Here is a 19,935-nt window from a genome sequence, read left to right on the forward strand (position 1 = left end):
CCCCAGGAGGGTCCCCGGTGCCATCTCCTTGTCCCCGAGCCCTCGCCCCCGTGGCGACCCCCGCCGTTCTGCGGCAGCCACCGGGGGAGCGTGGCCTGTCCCCGTCCCCGGCTGCCATCCCGCTGTCGCAGCCGGGAACGGGGGAGGGCCCGGAGCCGGCCCGGTGGACAACGAGCCGGGAAAAAATATCCCGGGAAAAAAAAGAAACCACGGGAATGCCGGGCTCGGTGAGCCCGGACACGTCCCGACCCCTCCCCTGCGCCACCGCGGGTGCCACCGCGCCCGCCGGGTGTCCCCAGCCGAGCTCAGGTCCTGCCCCTCGGCCGTGTCCCCGCAGCCCCCGCGATGTCGCCAATGTCCCGTCCCCACCCTCCAAACCAGCGCCCGTGTCCCCAGATCTGCCCTGCCAGCCCCTCCGTGTCACCAAGTGTCACCAAGTGTCACCCTCGCCCCCCAAACCCTCCGTGCCAGCCCCGCCCACTGTCACCTGCCCACAACCCGCCCTCCCGCGCCCCCCAAATCCAGCCGCGCCCTGTGCCCGCCCACCGGCACCCCAAAACCCATCTCACCTGTGCCCCCAAATCCATCCCACCTGTGCCCCCAAACCCATCCCACCCACATCCCCCAAACCCATCCCACCTGTGCCCCCAAACCCGTCCCACCTGTGCCTCCTAACCCATCCCACCCGTGCCCCAAACCCATCTCACCTGTGCCCCCAAACCCATCCCACCTGTGCCCCCCAAACCCATCCCACCTGTGCCCCCCAAACCCATCCCACCTGTGCCCCCCAATCCATCCCCACCCCCCTGACCCGGCCGGTGCCACCCTCGCTCTGTGCCCCCGCTGTGTCCGGCATTCCCGGGACACTCCGGGCACAGGGACAGGCTGGCAGCTCCCACCCCAAATCCTGTCCCAAATCCCATTCCACCTCCCATCCCAAATCCCATCCCAGACAATCCCGTGCCACCCTCCTGTGCCTCCCCTGCCCCTCTCCGCTCCGTGTCCCCTCTGTCCCCTCTGTCCCCGCGTCCCTCCGCCACCTCCCGGTGCTGTCCCCAACCCCGCCGCACATCCCGGGGAGCTCCCGGCCCCTCCGCATCCCGCCGGGAATGTCGCACGCGGGAATGTCGCATGGCGGAATGTCGCACGCGGGAATGTCGCACGCGGGAATGTCGCACGCGGGAATGCCGCACGCGGGAATGTCGCGTGCCGGAATGTCGCATGGCGGGCGGAGCCCGTCCCGGTGCGGCGGCGCGGGCTCCTTCCCCAGCTGCGGGATCGGGGAATTCCCGGGAATTCCTCTGCCTGTCCCTTCCCGGGGCCGCTCACCCGGGGATCCCCGCGGGGACGCGCCCGTGGCTGTTTTGGCCGCGCCACCCCGCACCTGGCACCTGGTTGTCCCCGCCCTGGGGACACGGGGGTCCCCTCGGAGCCCCTGGCGAGCGCTCGGCTTGGCCACGGCCCTGCACGGCCACCGCTGGTCCCGGCTGGGCCACCCCCGTCCCCTCGGTGCTGGCCCTCGGCACGTCCTGGCACTGCCCGGCCTGGCAGGCACTGCCCACTCTGCTTGGCCACCCCTGCCTGGCACTGCCCACCCTGCCTGGCACTGCCCACCCTGCCTGGCACTGCCCACTCTGCTTGGCCACCCCAGCCTGGCACTGCCCACCCTGCCTGACCACCCTGACCACCCCAGCCTGGCACTGCCCCGCCTGGCACTGCCCACCCTGCCTGACCACCCTGACAGACACTGACCAATCTGCTTGGCCACCCTGCCCATCCTGCCTGGCACTGCCCACCCAGCCTGGCACTGCCCATCCTGCCTGGCCACCCCTGCCTGGCACTGCCCACCCTGCCTGCCCACCCTGACCACCCCAGCCTGGCACTGCCCCGCCTGGCACTGCCCACCCTGCCTGCCCACCCTGACCACCCCAGCCTGGCCACCCCTGCCTGGCACTGCCCATCCTGCTTGGCCACCCCAGCCTGGCACTGCCCACCCAGCCTGGCACTGCCCGACCGCTCTGACCACCCACCCCTGCCTGGCACTGCCCTCCCCTCCCTGCCCTCCCTGCCCTGTCCCTGCCTGTCCCTCCCGTTCCCCTCCCTCCTCACCCCCGCAGCCCCCGGCAGCCCCCGGCGCTCTCGGTGTCCCCCGGGTGTCCCGGTGTCCCGGCGTCCCCGCGCGGAGCCCCCCGCTGTCCCCTCGGGCGCGGGGGCTCCGCCGGCTGCACGGGCGCGGGTGGGAGGTGACAGTGGTGGCCTGAGCGCGGGCAGCCCGGCGCCGTCCCGCCGGGTGTCCCCGGGTCTCCGCCCCTTCCGCAGCTGTTTTTTGGGGCCACACCGAGACGGAGACCCCCGCCCGCGGCCGCCTCTCGCCGCGAGAGGCCGAACCCGCGGAGCGCAACCGCTCCGCTCAAGCTCGCTCTGGGACCGGAGAGCTGTGCGCCTTCTCGCCATTTCGGAGGAGCCTTCCTCTCCCTCCCCCTCCTCCTCCTCCTCCTCCTCCTCCTCCTCCTCCTCCTCCTCCTCCGCGCCCCCCGAGGGCGGAAATGGCGGTGCCCGCTCCGCTCCGCGGAGCCGCGGCCGTGCCCGCCCGGCACCCCCAGCTCCCGCTGAAGCAGCTGCAGCCGTACCTGTGTTGGCGAACACTGAGTGTCACCCGCGCCGCGGGGACACCACGGCTCGTCCCAGTCAGGCCCCACGCCAGAGAAGGCGACTTCCACCCGCGCTGCCCGTCCCGAGAGCGCCCGGGGCTGCCACCAAGCTGCCCGGCGTGTCCCCGCAGCCTCCTCGTCCTGCTGTCCCTGTCCCCTGTCCTGTTTATCCCTGTCCCCTGTGCCAGGCATCCCTGTCCCCTGCGCCATTCATCCCTGTCCCCCTGTCCCGTTTATCCCTGTCCCGTTATCCCTGTCCCGTTTATCCCGTCCCGTTTATCCCTGTCCCGTTAATCGCTGTCCCCAGCCCCTCTCATCCTTTGTCTCCTGTGTCATTCATCCTGTCCCCTGCCCCGCTCATCCCCATTCCGTTCATCCCTGTCCCCTTGTCCCGTTTGTCCCTGTCGCCTGCCCCACTCATCCTTGCATCCGTGCCACTCATCCCTGTCCCGCTCATCCCTGTTCCCCGTCCCATAAATTCCTGTCCCCAGCCCTGCTCACTCCTGTCCCCTGTGTCACTCATCCCTGTCTCCTCTTCAGGTCATCCCTGTCCCCCGCCCGCTCATTCTTGTGCCCCGCTCCACTCATCCTGTTCCCGGCCCTGCCCATCCCTGTCCCCTACCCCGCTCATCCCGGTCCCCCTCATTTCCCATCCTGTCCCCGGCCCTGCCCATCCCTGTCCCCTGCCTGTCCCTGTCCCCCGCCCGTCCCTGCCCCACCCCTGTCCCCTGCGCTGCCACGGGGACGTGGCAGAGCTGGACAAGGGACTTCCAAAAGGCCATCAGGGTCCCCGGGCGAACTGGCTTCGCCCGGGGCGGCCCCTCCAGCTGCCAGCACAAACCCCCAGTGTCCCCTCCGTGTCCCCCGTGTCCCCTCGGTGCCCCTCTGCACCCCCAGCCTGTGCCCCGCGGTGCCACCGGCTCCGGGGTGGCCCCGTGCCCGCGGCCAGGGTCACCCACCCGGTGCCCCCGGCGGGACCCCACGGTGCCCCTCGGCCGCGGGCCGGTGCCGTGGCCGTTCCCAAAGCGCTGCCGTCCCCTTCCCGCGGGGGCGGAGCCATTCCCGGTGTCCCCAGCTCCTGTCCCCGCTCCGGCCACGCCGCCCGCCCCCCCGGACACCTCCGGAGCCGGGGCCACCTTGCCTTTGGAAAAGCCATCCGGGAGAGGGCAGAGCGGGAGCCCAGCTGACCCCTGACCCCGGCCTGGCCCCTCGGCCGCGCTGACCCCTGGGTCACACTGACCCCTCGGCCACGCCAACCCATCGGCCGTGCTGACCCCTCGGTCACCCCCGGCTCTGCCAACCCCTGGGTCACGCTGACCCCTCGGTCACAACAACACATCGGCCATGCCAAACCTTTGGCCACACTGACCCCTCGGCCACGCCAGTCCCGGGGTCACGCTGACCCCTTGGCCACGCCAATCCCGGGGTCACACTGACCCCTTGGCCACGCCAGTCCCGGGGTCACGCTGACCCCTCGGCCACGCCAACCCATCGGCTGTGCCGACCCCTTGGCCACATTGACCCCTCGGCCACACCAACCCTTTGGCCAAGCCAACCCTTTGGCCACGCCAACCCCTTGGCCACATTGACCCTTTGGCCATGCCAACCCCTCGGCCACATTGACTCCTTGGCCATGCCAACCCCTCGGCCATGCCAACCCCTTGGCCACATTGACCCCTTGACCATGCCAACCCCTTGGCCACATTGACCCCTTGACCATGCCAACCCCTCGGCCATGCCTTGACCACGCCAACCCCTTGGCCAGGCTGGCCCCTTGACCACACTGACCCCTTGGCCATGCCAACCCTTTGGCCATGCCAAACCCTTGGTCAGCCCTCAGACCCAGTGACCCCTCCGGCACACCGGCCCCTAAGCTGTGCTGACCCTTTAAGCACCCTTGGCCATGCCAAGCCCTCGGCCACGCCAACCCATCGGCCGTGCCGACCCCTTGACCACCCCTTGGCCACTTGGCCACGCCAACCCATCAGCCATGCTGACCGCTTGGCCATGCTGACTGCTCGGCCATGCCAATCCATTGGCTGTGCCAAGTCCTTGACCACGCCTCAGCCCTTCGGCCATGCCAGCCCCTCGGCCGTGCCGACCCCTTGACCACCCCTTGGCCCTTTGGCCATGCCAACCCGTCGGCCATGTTGACCCCTTGGCCGTGCCAACCCATCGGCCGTGCCGACCCTTTGACCGCCCCTTGGCCACGCCAACCCCTCGGCCATGCCAATCCATCGGCCGTGTTGAGCACTTGGCCACGCCAACCCCTCGGCCGCGCCAACCCACTGGCCATGCCAACCCCTTGGCCGTGCCAACCCACTGGCCATGCCAACCCACTGGCCGTGCCAAGCCCTTGACCATCCCTCGGCCACACCGACCCCTCGGCCGCGCTGACCCTTTGACCACCGCTTGGCCTCTCGGCCACGCCGACCCCTTGACCACGGCTCGGCCACGCCAGCCCCTCGGCCGCGCCGCCCCGGCCACGCCGCCCCCGCCCCGGGCCGCGGCGGTTACTGTGATTCCTCTCATGGCTTCTCCACCACTCGGGTTTTTCCGCTGTACAAAGGGAGACACTTTTCCTTTTCTTTTCCCCCGCTTCCAAAGGGGATTTTTCCCCCCGAGCTGTCGATATTTTTCCGTTGTCCAGCCCGGCGCCATCGCCCCCCTCCATCCGCCCGTCCGTACCCCCGACTGTGACAAAGAGCAGAACCCCTCGGGGCACTCAGCTCCCGGGGGGCCGCGGCCCCGCCGGCCCCACCCGTGGCGGGGCCGCCGTCTGTCCGTCCGTCCGTCCGGCCGCCGTCCGGCCGCGCCCTCACTGCCCATGCATGTGCCACGCCCTCACGCCCGCTGCATGTGCACAGCCCGGCCCCGCCACACTCTCGGTCCCGTCCCCCAGCCGGACTCACCTGTGGGTTTTCGTTCCGTTTTTAATTTCCCAGGGTCAGTTTGACTTCACCCTTAATTTTGTATGGATTTTCGGAGGAGCTTTCTCCTTCTCCGGAGTCACGGAGGTGCGGCCATTCGCCTCCCGCCCTTGACGTTGTGATACACATCCCCCACAGAGATCTATGTTTCTTATATTATATTATTATTATTAATTATTATTATTATTATGTAATAAATTTATAAGAAAGCTCCGCCTGGTCCTGTGGTCGCTCGGATCCCGCGGCGGTCCCGGCCCTACACGAGGGGGGACAACGGGAGCCCCCGAGGGACAGAGCCCCGTGGGTGAATTTTGGGGTGTTCCTGGTGAATTTTGGGGTGATCCCAGATGAATTTTGGGGTGTCCAGGTTGAATTTTGGGGTGTCCCCGTTGAATTCTGGGGTGATCCCAGCTGAATTTTGCGGTGTCCCCGCTGAATTTTGCGGTGTCCCCGCTGAATTTTGGGGTGATCCAAGATTAATTTTGCGGTGTCCCCGCTGAATTTTGGGGTGATCCAAGATTAATTTTGGGGTGTCCCCGCTGAATTTTGGGGTGATCCTGGCGGAAATTTGAGATGCACCAGATGAATCTGGGGGTGTTCCTGGTTGAATTTTGGGGTGTCCCCGTTGAATTTTGGGGTATTCCCGGCTGAAATTTGAGGTGCCCCGGGTGAGTTTTGGAGTGATCCCAGATGAATTTTGGGGTGTCCCTGAGTGAGATTTGGGGTGTCTCTGGCTGAATTTGGGGGTGCTCTCGGTTGAATTTTAGGAAGCCCCTGCTGAATTTTGAGGTGCCCCAGTTTAATTTTGGGATATTCCCGGCTGAAATTTGAGGCGCCCCTCAAATTTTGGGGTGAGTGAATTTTGGGTGGGATGGATTTTGGGGTGTCCCTGAGTGAGATTTGGGGAGCTCCTGGATCAGATTTGGGGTGTCACTGGGTGAATTTTGGGGTGTCACTGAGTGAGTTTTGGGGTGTCCCTGGGTGAATTTTGGGGTGTTCCTGGATGAGATTTGGGATGTTCCTGGATGAGTTTTGGGGTGCCCTGGCTCCCACAGGTGCCACGCCAATGGCACAATGCCACTGTCCCCTGTCACACCCCGCCCAGGTCCCGGCCACCCTCTGGTGTCCCCAGGGCCAGGGCAGGGGGTGGCACTCACAGCCTGGGCGGGGGGGGGGTACACTCGGGGGGCACGGCCAAGGGACAAAGGGGCTGGGGGTCCCCACTTGTCTGGGTGTCCCCAACTCAGCTGAATGTCCCCAACTCACCTGGGTGTCCCACCCTGCCCTGGGTGTCCCCAGGAGTGTCCCAGCAGTGCCCCAGCAGTGTCTCAGCGCTGTCCCAACCCTGTCCCACCCCTGTCCCATCCCTGTCCCCGCCCTGTCCCCAGCTCTGTCCCCAGCTCACACCAAGCATATATTTTATTGAAAGACCAAGTGGGTGACAACGGCGTGGGGACAGCCGGGGTGGCACAGTGGCTCGGGGGCTCCTCTGGCTGCTGAGTACAGATAAATACCGGGACATCGAGCGGGTGGCGATATAGTCACGATAGCGCTGGGCGACAGGGCCGAAGCGAGGGACCACCAGGCACAGCAGTGAGGAGGGGGCGGCCCCGGGACCCCCGCGGGGCCCGAGCTCGGTGGCGGGGGGGGACAGCCGGGGACACCGACACGAGGGGCAGCACGCCCGGGGCGGGGGGGCAGCTCTGGGGGATCCCCGTTCCTTTGGGGGGCAGCGCGGATTTGGGGGTGCCCGGAGATGCCCCCCCCTCCCCGAGCTGCCCCCGGCCCCCCCGGACCCCCCGTGCCCCGCCGTGCCCCCAAAGCCGCGGGCCCGCTGCCCCCCGGGCTGGCCGTGCTCATGCAGGGGGGGCTGCTCGGGCCGTGTCACCCCCCCCCCGGGCTGGGTCACCCCCCGAGGGGACCCCCGGACCCCCGAGAGGTGGGGAGGGGGCGTGCGGAGGGTGCGAGGGGGAGCCAGAGACTCTGGGGGTCACACAGAGAGTCCCTGGGGTCACACAGAGTCCCTGGGGGTGACACCGAGCCCCTAAGGGTGACACCGAGTCCTTGGGGGTGACACAGAGTCCCAGGGGTGACCCCGAGTCCCTAAGGGTGACACCGAGTCCTTGGGGGTGACACAGAGTCCCAGGGGTGACCCCGAGTCCCTGGGGTGACCCTGAGTCCCAGGGGTGGCCCTAAGTCCCTAAGGGTGACACAGAGTCCCTAAGGGTGACCCCGAGTCCCTGGGGGTGACACCGAGCCCCGGGGGTGGCCCCGAGCCCGGGGGTGGCCCCGAGCCCGGGGGTGGCAGGGACCCTACTCCAGGTAGATGTCCTCTGTGGGGCAGGCGTACTCCAGGTGCTCCTGGTAATATTCCTGAAACGCTCGGCTGGGGGGGCAGGCATGGGGAGGGGGGGTCAGCCAGGGCAGGGGGCACAGAGGGGCACCCCCAGACCAGTGAGACCCTGAAAGAGGGGGCTGGTACCCCCAGAGCTGGCACAGCCGGACCCAGAGCCCCCCCCAGACCCCCAAACCCGGCACAGCCAGACCCACAGCCCCACAGCCCCCTCAGACCCCCAGACCCCCAAACCTGGCACAGACAGACCCACAGCCCCCCCGGACCCCAAACCTGGCACAGCCAGACCCCACAGCCCCCCCGGACCCCCAAACCTGGCACAGTCAGACCCACAGTCCCCCCGGATCCCCAAACCTGGCACAGCCGGACCCACAGCCCCCCCGGACCCCCAAACCTGGCACAGTCAGACCCACAGCCCCCCCGGACCCCCAAACCTGGCACAGACAGACCCACAGCCCCCCCGGTCCCCAAACCTGGCACAGCCAGACCCCACAGCCCCACAGCACCCAGAGCCCCAGTGCCCAGCCCTCTCAGCACCCCAAAATTCCACACCCCGTGACCCTGGCCCCAGCACAGCCAGACCCCCCTGCACCCCATAACGCTGCACCCAGACCCCAATCCCTGACACCCTCTGTCCCCTGGCACCCAGACCCCAATCCCCTGGCACCCCCAATCCCTGGCACCCCAATCCCCTGGCACCCCAATCCCTGGCACCCCAATCCCCTGGCACCCAGACCCCCCAAAACCTCCAGCCCCAACACCCCGTGCCCCCCGTGTCCCCACACGCCCCATCCCCCCCATACTCCCTGTGCCCCCGATGCCCCCAGCCCCGTGCCCCCTGTACCCCCCGTGCCCCCCGTGTCCCCCGTGCCCCCCGTGTCCCCTGTACCCCCCACACCCCCGTGTCCCCGGTGTCCCCGAGTCCCCCGTGCCCCCTGTACCCCCGTGCCCCCCATGTCCCCCATACCCTCCGTGTCCCGGTGTCCCCGTGTCTCTGTGCCCCCTGTACCCACCCGTGTCCTCCACGCCCCCCGTGCCCCCCATACCCGCCGTGTCCCCCATGCCCCCTGTGCCCCCCGTGCCCCCTCCATGTCCCCCATGTTCCCCATACCCTGGTGTCCCGGTGTCCCCGTATACCCCCTGGTGTCCCCAGTGTCCCCCATGTCCCCTGTACCCCCCGTGTCCCCAGTGTCCCCATGTCCCCCCATGTCCCCCCCGTGTCCCCGTGTCCCCGGGCCGTACCCGACACACTCGGCCACGTGTCTCATGGACTCCTGCGACACGAACACGTGGCAGGCGAAGCGGCTCAGCACCGGGTGCTTGGTGATGAACCCGAAATAGCTGCGGGTTTGGGGGGCACGGGCTCAGGGGGCACCCCGAAACCTGCCCCGGGCGGGCTCTGCCAAGGGACCCCCCCAGAGCCCCGGGACAGCCACCCGGGGGCACCGGGCCGGGCAGGGGGCTCTGGGTGGCACCGTGGGTGTCCCTGCGTGGGCTGGGGGTCACTTGGGGTGTCCCTGGATGGGGCGAGGGTCCTTTGGGGTGATCCTGGCAGGGTGGGGGTGTCCCTTGGGGTGTTCCTGGATGGGGTGGGGGTCCCTTGGGGTACCCCTGGGTGGGGCGAGGGTCCCTTGGGGTGATCCTGGGTAGGGTGGGGGTCTCTTGAGGTGCCCCTGGCAGAGTGGGGGTGTCCCTTGGGGTGTCCCTGGGTGGGGTAGGGGTCACTTGGGGTGCCCCTGGCAGGGTGGGGGTCCCGCGGGGTGCCCCTGGGTGGGGTGAGGGTCCCTTGGGGTGCCCCTGGCAGGGTGGGGGTGCCCCTGGCAGGGTGGAGGTGCCCCTGGGCAGGGTGGGGGTCCCTCGGGGTGCCCCTGGGCGGGGGTCTCACCAGCTGTTGCGGGGGTGGCACCCACAGAAGGAGATGTTCTTCATCTGGAAGAAGTGGCTGCAGCGCTCGAACTGCAGCGGGACAGGGGGCACAGCAGGGGCCGGGTCAGCTCTGGGGGCCCAGAGCCCCCCAAAATCTGTGCCCCCCTCAGCATCGGCCCCCAGACCCACAGCCCCGCACCCTGCACCTGCTCCACTCACCCCCTGAGCCCCGAGTTCCCCCAAAACCCCCTCCCCACATTCCTCCTGCCCTGGGCACCCCCAAACCCAGCCCCTGTCCCCTCCTGTCCCCCCAACCCAGCCCCTGTCCCCTCTGTCCCCCAAACCCTGACCCCAGTCCCCCCTGTCCCCCACTGTCCCCTCCTGTCCCCTCTGTCACCACAGTCCCCTCCTGTCCTCCCTGTCCCCCTGTCCCCCCGGTGTTCCCCCCGTCCCCCCCTGTCCCCTCCTGTCCCCCCGTCCCCCCGGTGTCCCCCCAATCCCCCCCAGTCCCCCCTGTCCCCTCCTGTCCCCCCTGTCCCCCCGGTGTCCCCCCTGTCCCCCCCTGTCCCTCCTGTCCCTCCCTGTCCCCCCTGTCCTCCCTGTCCCCCTGGTGTCACCCCTGTCCCCCCAATCCCCCCCAGTCCCCCCCGTCCCCCCTGACCTCCCTGTCCCCTACTGTCCCCCCTGTCTCCCCTGTCCCCCCTGTCCCCCCCAGTCCCCCCCTGTCCCCCCCTGTCCTCCCTGTCCCCCCTGTCTCCCCTGTCCCCCCGGTGTCCCCCCTGTCCCCGCTGTCCCCCCCTGTCCCCCCAGTGTCCCCCCGTCCCCTCCTGTCCTCCCTGTCCCCCCCCTGTCCCCTCCTGTCCTCCCTGTCCCCCCTGTCCCCCCAATCCCCCCCAGTCCCCCCCTGTCCCCTCCTGTCCCCCCTGTCCCCTCCTGTCCCCCCTGTCCCCCCGGTGTCCCTCCTGTCCCCGGTGTCCCCCCTGTCCCCGGTGTCCCCCCGGTGTCCCCCCCGTCCCCCCCTGTCCCCCCCCGTCCCCCCCTGTCCCCCTGTCCCCCTGTCCCCAGACCTCGTGCTCGGGGCTGTACTCGGTGACGGTCAGGATCAGTTTGATGCCCTGCAGTGTCACCTCCAGGTCGCAGCTGGCCGGGGGCCGCAGGTGCACCGTCAGCTTGCGGGTGGTGGCGATCTGCGACAGCGCGACAGCGGCGGGAAAGGGACACCGTGAGACGGTCGGGGGGCCAGGGACGGAGGGAGCCTCGGGGCACGGCCGGGCCGGCCCCCGCTGCTGGCCGCGGCCCGGCAGCACCCCAGATCCCACAAAAACTACTACTATTGCTATTACTATTATTATTTTTATTATTGTTATTATTATTTTTATTTTTAATTTTATTATTTTTATTTTTATTTTTTTATTTTTAATTATTTTTATTCTTATTCTTATTATTTTTGTTTTTAATTGTTTTATTTTTTATTTTTATTTTTTATTATTTTTTTAATTTTTATTATTATAATAATCTTTTCATATTATTAACAGACTTTATATTATTAACTGACCTTCATATTGTTATTAACTGACTATTTCCATTATTATTATTATTTGACTTTTCATATTATTAACTGAATCCTATTGTTATTACTATTATTATTATTATTATTATTATTATTATTATCATAAATAATATTACTTTTTGTAATATTTTTTTTCCTGACTTTTCATATTATTAATTGACTTTTCATATTATTATTATTATTTTATTTTTGTTTTATTTTACTTTTATTAATATAATATAATATAATATAATATAATATAATATAATATAATATAATATAATATATAATTATTATAGATTACATATGTTTGGTTTAAAATAATATTTATATTATTTATATTATTCTTTCTATTATGTTAATTGTATTGTATTATTTATTACTATTTCTATTATTTATTATTAATGTGTTATCTATATTATGTATTAATAGATGATATTTAATATATAATATTTCAACTAATATTTATAGTATATAATATTTTGTATAATTAATATATCATTGCTATTATGATATATTTATATTGCTTATAATATAATTTTAATGTGGTAATATAATTATATATTTGTATAATTGTAATCATTTGTATTTATTAATTAATTTATTTATATAATTCTCATTAATATATAAAGAATAATTTCAATATTTCATAATTATAATATTATGTAGTATAATATTTACAATATTTCTAATAAACTATACTATAGTTAATATTACCATAATGTAATGTAATATAATATATAATGTAATGTAATGTAATGTAATATGATATAATGTAATATAATATGATATAATGTAATGTAATGTAATGTAATGTAATGTAATGTAATGTAATATATAGTATATAATATAATATATAACATATAATAAAATATAATATATAATGTAATGTAATGTAATGTATTATAATATAATATAATACAGTATTATATTATATAATGTAATGTAATGTAATGTATTATAATATATTATAATACAATATTATATTATATTATGTAATGTAATGTAATGTAATATGATATGATGTAATATGATATGATGTAATGTAATGTAATATGATATGATGTAATATGATATGATGTAATATGATATGATGTAATATGATGTGATGTGATATGATGTGATGTGATATGATGTGATATGATATGATATGATATGATATGATTGATATGATATGATATGATATGATATGATATGATATAATATAATATAATATATAATGTAATGTATTGTAATGTAATATAATATGATATAATGTAATATAATATGATATAATGCAATATAATATATAATATAATATATAATGTAATGTAATGTAATATGATATAATGTAATATAATACGATATAATGCAATATAATATATAATGTAATGTAATGTAATATATAGCATATAATATATAACATATAATATATTATAATATATAATGTAATGTAATATAATATGATATAATCTAATATAATGTGATACGATGTAATATAATATAACATTATATTATATTATATTATATTATATTATATTATATTATATTATATTATATTATATTATATTATATTATATTATATTATATTATATTATATTATATTATATTATATTATATTATATTATATTATATTATATTATATTATATTATATTATATTATATATAATGTAATGTAATATGATATAATATATATGATTATATATATATATGATATAATATATATATATAATATATATATATCATATATATATTATATAATATATATAATTATATATAATGTAATGTAATATGATATAATGTAATATATAATATAATATAATATAATATAATATAATATAATATAATATAATATAATATAATATAATATAATATAATATAATATAATATAATATAATATAATATAATATAATATAATATAATATAATATAATATAATATAACATAATATAATACAATATGTAATATGATATAATGTAATATAATATATAATATAATATAATATATAATGTAATGTAATTTAATGTAATGTAATATGATATAATGTAATATAATATAATATATAATGTAATGTAATGTAATATAATATGATGTAATGTAATGTAATATGATATAATGCAATGTGATATATATTTAAGGCGATAATATAATATAACATACCGTGCAATATAATACATATTTACCGTGACACTGTTCGTTATGAACTGTACCACAATTCCTGTCCCCTGCCACATCTCCCCCCGAGCTCGCGCTCCCCCCGAGCTGCGCCGCCCCAGCGCGGTCCGGCCCGTGCCGTCCGTCCGTCCGTCCGTCCGCCCGCGCTCACCTTCTGCATGGCGGCGCAGAGGATGCCGTTGCCCTGGTGGTACGGGACCTCGACGGAGCCCAGGAACTGCACGTTGAACCGCTCCACCCAGCACGGGTTCCGCTTCAGGCCTGCACCGGCACCGCAGCGTCAGCCGCGCCACGCGCACCGCGGCACGGCACAGTCACACCGGGGCGGGGATCACAGCCACGGGATCGGGGAGTCACGGGATTACGGAATCGGGGAATCACACGGAATCAGGGAGTCACACAATTACAGAATCAGGGAATCACACGGAATCAGGGAATCACACAATTACAGAATCGGGGAGTCACACAGAATCAGGGAATCACACAATCACGGAATCACACAGAATCAGGGAATCACACAGAATCAGGGAATCACACAATTACAGAATCGGGGAGTCACACAGAATCAGGGAATCACACGGAATCAGGGAATCACACGGAATCAGGGAATCACACAGAATCAGGGAATCATGGAATCAGGGAATCACACAATCACGGAATCACACAGAATCACAGAATCACACAGAATCAGGGAATCACACAGAATCAGGGAATCACAATTACAGAATCACGGAATCACACAGAATCAGGGAATCACACAGAATCAGGGAATAACACAATCACGGAATCATGGAATCATGGAATCAGGGAATCACACAATCACAGAATCACACACAATCAGGGAATCACACAATTACAGAATCATGGAATCAGGGAATCACACAACCACACAATCACAGAATCACACAGAATCAGGGAATCACACACAATCAGGGAATCACACAATCACAGAATCACACACAATCACAGAATCACACAGAATCACACAATCACAGAATCACACAGAATCACACAATCACAGAATCAGGGAATCACACAATCACACAATCGGGGAACCACACCATCACGGAATTGGGGAATCATGGAATCACGGAATCACACAGTCACACAATAACACAGTCACACAATCACAGAATCACACAATCACAGAATCACACAGAATCAGGGAGTCATGGAATCTCAGGATGATCACAGGATCATGGAATCAAGGAATCACACAGAATCACACAATCAGAGAATCGCAGGATCACACACAATCACACAGAATCACAGGATCATGGAATCATGGAATCACACAATCACACATAATCAGGGAACCACAGAATCACACACACTCACAGAATCACACACTCTGGACTCACACAACCATACAGAATCATATAGAATCACACAATCAATCACACAGGATCACAGAGAATCACACAATCACAGAATCACACATTCAGGGAATCACACGATCATGGAATTGGGGAATCTCACAATCACAGAATCACACACACTCACAGAATCACACAATCTGGACTCACACAGCCATACAGAATCATACAGAATCACACAATCAATCACACACAATCACACAGAATCACAGGATCATGGAATCACACAATCACACAGAATCAGGGAACCACAGAATCACACAATCAGGGAATCATGGACTCACACAACCATACAGAATCATACAGAATCACACAATCAATCACACAGGATCACAGAGAATCACACACAATCACACATATCAGGGAACCACACAATCACACATAATCAGGGAACCACAGAATCATGGAATCACACAGAATCACACACAGTCACAGAATCCCACAATCAGGGAATCATGGAATCACACAATCAAACAATCACACAGAATCGTACAGAATCACACAATCAACCACACAGGATCACAGAGAATCTCACAATCACACAATCACACACAGTCACAGAATCACACATTAATGGAATCCCACACAATCTCACAGAATTCACAGAACCCCTGGGCTGGGAGAGACCTTCAATGTCACAGAGTCCAGGCCAGCCCCAAGGGCTCAGCAGAGCCTGGCACCCAGTGCCACATCCAGGCTGGTCAAACACCCCCAGGGGTGGGGACTGCACCCCCTCCCCGGGCAGCCATGGCAGAACTTTATCCCCCTTGCTGGAAAAGCTTTTTCCTGCTCTCCAGCCTGAATTTCCCCTGGCACAGCTCGGGGCTGTGTGCTCTGGGTGTGTCAGTGCTGCTGGGGACAGAGCCCAGCCCAGCTGAGCACAGGCACCTCTCAGGAGTGCAGAGAGGGATGGGGGCAGCCCTGAGTCTCCTTTGCTGCAGGCTGAGCACCCCCAGCTCCCTCAGGGGCTCCTCTCAGGGTTTGTGCTCCCAGCCCCTCTCCAGCCTCGCTGCCCCTCTGGCCCTGCCCAGTGTGCCAAGGGCCTTCCCGAGCTGAGGGGCAGAGCTGGCACAGCACTGAGGTGTGCCCTCCCCAGTGCCAGAGCTGGCACAGCACTGAGGTGTGCCCTCCCCAGTGCCAGGGCAGGGCACAGCACTGAGGTGTGCCCTCCCCAGTGCCAGAGCTGGCACAGCACTGAGGTGTGCCCTCCCCAGTGCCAGAGCTGGCACAGCACTGAGGTGTGCCCTCCCCAGTGCCAGGGCTGGCACAGCACTGAGGTGTGCCCTCCCCAGTGCCAGGGCAGGGCACAGCACTGAGGTGTGCCCTCCCCAGTGCCAGGGCAGGGCACAGCACTGAGGTGTGCCCTCCCCAGTGCCCAGAGCTGGCACAGCACTGAGGTGTGCCCTCCCCAGTGCCCAGAGCTGGCACAGCACTGAGGTGTGCCCTCCCCAGTGCCAGGGCTGGCACAGCACTGAGGTGTGCCCTCCCCAGTGCCCAGAGCTGGCACAGCACTGAGGTGTGCCCTCCCCAGTGCCCAGAGCTGGCACAGCACTGAGGTGTGCCCTCCCCAGTGCCCAGAGCTGGCACAGCACTGAGGTGTGCCCTCCCCAGTGCCAGAGCTGGGCACAGCACTGAGGTGTGCCCTCCCCAGTGCCCAGAGGTGGGCACAGCACTGAGCTGTGCCCTCCCCAGTGCCCAGAGCTGGCACAGCAGTCCAGGTGTGCCCTCCCCAGTGCCCAGAGCTGGCACAGCACTGAGGTGTGCCCTCCCCAGTGCCAGAGCTGGCACAGCACTGAGGTGTGCCCTCCCCAGTGCCAGAGCTGGGCACAGCACTGAGGTGTGCCCTCCCCAGTGCCAGGGCAGGGCACAGCACTGAGGTGTGCCCTCCCCAGTGCCAGGGCAGGGCACAGCACTGAGGTGTGCCCTCCCCAGTGCCAGGGCAGGGCACAGCACTCCAGCTGTTGTTTATGTTGATTATATTTAGATATTATTACAAATTTTCTGTATTTTCTAATATATTATTTCTTATATATTAACTATTGTAAATTATTTTAATTAAAATTTGCAATCTCTTTCTAAATATAATACATAATTAAATCTCCTTTTAACTTCTATTGATATAATTTGATATAATTTGTCATTTTTTATATAATTTGTCAGCCTTTTGTGGCCAACCCCCTAATCTCTGTGTAGATTGTATATTTTGGTGTGATAAATAAATATTATTATTTAAAATAATAAATTACATATAAATAGATCAGTTTAAACTGCAATAATGCTAAACTTTGCTTTTGCAGAATATTGACACAGAAGCTACGTGCTGTCTTATAAAATTAACTTTGACAACAGTAATTATTGTAGGTATGAAATAATAACCAGTGCTTTCATTTTTTAAATCTTGTGTAAATAACTGAAATTATTGAAAATAACCAAAACTTGGGATATAAGTTGTGTGATAACTAAAATTTGTGAAAATAACTAAAACTTGTGATATAACTTGTGTAAATAACTGAAATTATTGAAAATAACCAAAATCTGTGATATAACTTGTCTAATAACTAAAGTTTGTGAAAATCACCAAAACTTGTGATATAACTTGTGTAATAACTGAAATTATTAAAAATAAGTAAAATCTGTGATATAACTTGTGTAATATCTAAAACTTGTGTAATAACTGAAATCTGTGAAAATCACCAAAACTTGTGATATAACTGGTGTGATAACTGAAATTATTGAAAATAACCAAAACCTTTGATATAACTTGTGTGATAACTGAAATTATTGAAAATAACCAAAACCTATGAAATAACTTGTGTAATGCCTAAAATTTGTGAAAATAACTAAAATTTGTGATATAACTTGTGTAAATAACTGAAATTATTGAAAATAACCAAAACTTGTGATATAACTTGTGTGATAACTGAAATTATTGAAAATCACCAAAACTTGTGATATAACTTGTGTAATGCCTAAAATTTGTGAAAATAACCAAAACTTGTGATATAACTTGTGTAGTAATAACTGAAATCTGTGAAAATAACCAAAACTTGTGAAAATAACCAAAACTTGTGAAAATAACTAAAATCTGTGATATAACTTTTGTAATCCTAAAATTTGTGAAAATTAATTTAAAATTGTGATATCACTTGTGTAATAACTGAAATTATTGAAAATAACCAAAACTTGGGATATAATTTGTGTAACAATTAAAATCTGTGAAAATAACTAAAACTGGTGATATAACTTGTGTAATCCTATAATTTGTGAAAATAACTAAAACCTGTGATATAACTTGTGTGATGACTGAAATTATTGAAAATAACTAAAATTTGTGATATAACTTGTTTAATAACTGAAATCTGTGAAAATCACCAAAACTTGTGATATAACTTGTGTGATAACTGAAATTATTGAAAATAACTAAAATTTGTGATATAACTTGTGTAAATAACTGAAATTATTGAAAATAACCAAAACTTGGGATATAATTTGTGTAATGCCTAAAATCTGTTAAAATAACCAAAATCTGTGATATAACTTGTGTAATAACTAAAATCTGTGACATAACTTGTGTAATATCTAAAACTTGTGAAAATAACTAAAATCTGTGAAAATAACCAAAACTTGTGATATAACTTGTGTGATATAACTGAAATTATTGAAAATGACCAAAACTTGTGATATAACTTGTGTGATAACTGAAATTATTGAAAATAACTAAAATTTGTGATATAACTTGTGTAAATAACTAAAATTATTGAAAACAACCAAAACCTGTGATACAACTTGTGTGATAACTGAAATTATTGAGAACAACCCCAACTCCAGTGTGATTAAACACTAAAACCCCACGGAGACAATGCAGAGAAAAGAGGAGAAGAAGATTTCTGCCCCTCTGTGTGCCAAACCTGCCCCTTGGCTGGGAAGAAATGACACACTGCTGTGGAAATGCCCAAATTCCATCCAGCACCCCCAAAATCCAATATTCTCTGCTGCACCTCGGGCCAGGGGCAGCCAAACCCAGGGATCCCCAGAGGGGGGAAGAGAACTCAGAGAAATGTTTAAATGTGGATAATCCTCCTAAATGCAGTGTAAATGATGTAGAAGTGATATGTTCTACAGAAATAAATAATGCATCGGGTAATACAGAGTAAATGAAGTTAATAGAGAAGGTCAATACAGAAAAAATCAATATAGAATGAGGACCTAAAGAGAAAAATAAATAGGGAAATAATTGAAATAAATATAGAGATAAATAAAGACGTGAATCTAGAAAGAAATATAGAAAAATCAATATAGAAAGAAAACCTAAAGAGAAAAATAAATAGGGAAAAAATTGAAATAAATATCTAGAGATAAATATAGAGATAAATAAAGAAGCAAATCTAGAAATAAATATAGAAAAATCAATATAGAAAGAAAACCTAAAGAAAAAAATAAATATGGAAATAATTGAAATAAATATAGAGAGATAAATACAGAGATAAATAAAGAAGTAAATATAGAAATAAATATACAAAAATCAATATAAAAAGAAAATCAAAATAGAAAAATAAATATGTAAATAATTGAAATAAATATAGAGATAAATACAGAAATAAATATATATATAAATGTAGAAAAATAAATATAGAAAGAAAGTCAATATAAAAAAATAAATATGGAAATAATAGAAATAAATATCGAAATAAATATATAGATAAATACAGAAATAAATACAGAAATAAATATATAGATAAATACAGAAAGAAAATCAATATAGAATAATAAATATAGAAATAATGAAAATAAATATAGAAATAAATATAGGAAAATATATCTAGAAAAATCAATATAGAAAAAAATCGGTATAGAAAAATAAATATGGAAATAATAGAAATAAATCTAGACATAAATATAGATATAAATAAATAAATAAATATAGAAAAACCAATATAGAAAGAAAATCATATAGAAAAAGAAATACGAAAATAATAGAAACAAATATAGAAATAAATAGAGAAAATCAAATATAGAAATAAATATAGAAACAAATACAGAAATAAATATATAGATAA

At 52.7% G+C, this 19,935-nt stretch overlaps 1 protein-coding gene across 1 annotated transcript in view; it reads right to left on the minus strand.

Moving 5' to 3' along the window:
- Positions 1-7,386: 7,386 nt before the first annotated feature.
- MAPK8IP2 (mitogen-activated protein kinase 8 interacting protein 2) overlaps positions 7,387-19,935 on the minus strand; it is a 30,660-nt gene continuing 18,111 nt past the window's right edge. The window contains exons 8-12 of the mRNA XM_059847640.1: positions 13,654-13,763; positions 10,868-10,987; positions 9,820-9,890; positions 9,177-9,275; positions 7,387-7,967 (exon numbers count right to left, since the gene is read on the minus strand). Of these exons, the coding sequence (XP_059703623.1) occupies positions 7,895-7,967; positions 9,177-9,275; positions 9,820-9,890; positions 10,868-10,987; positions 13,654-13,763 (473 nt within the window). The 3' untranslated portion in view covers positions 7,387-7,894. The remainder of the gene's footprint in view (positions 7,968-9,176; positions 9,276-9,819; positions 9,891-10,867; positions 10,988-13,653; positions 13,764-19,935) is intronic.

Source organism: Haemorhous mexicanus, chromosome 5, assembly GCF_027477595.1.
Source record: "Haemorhous mexicanus isolate bHaeMex1 chromosome 5, bHaeMex1.pri, whole genome shotgun sequence".
NCBI lineage: Eukaryota > Metazoa > Chordata > Aves > Passeriformes > Fringillidae > Haemorhous > Haemorhous mexicanus.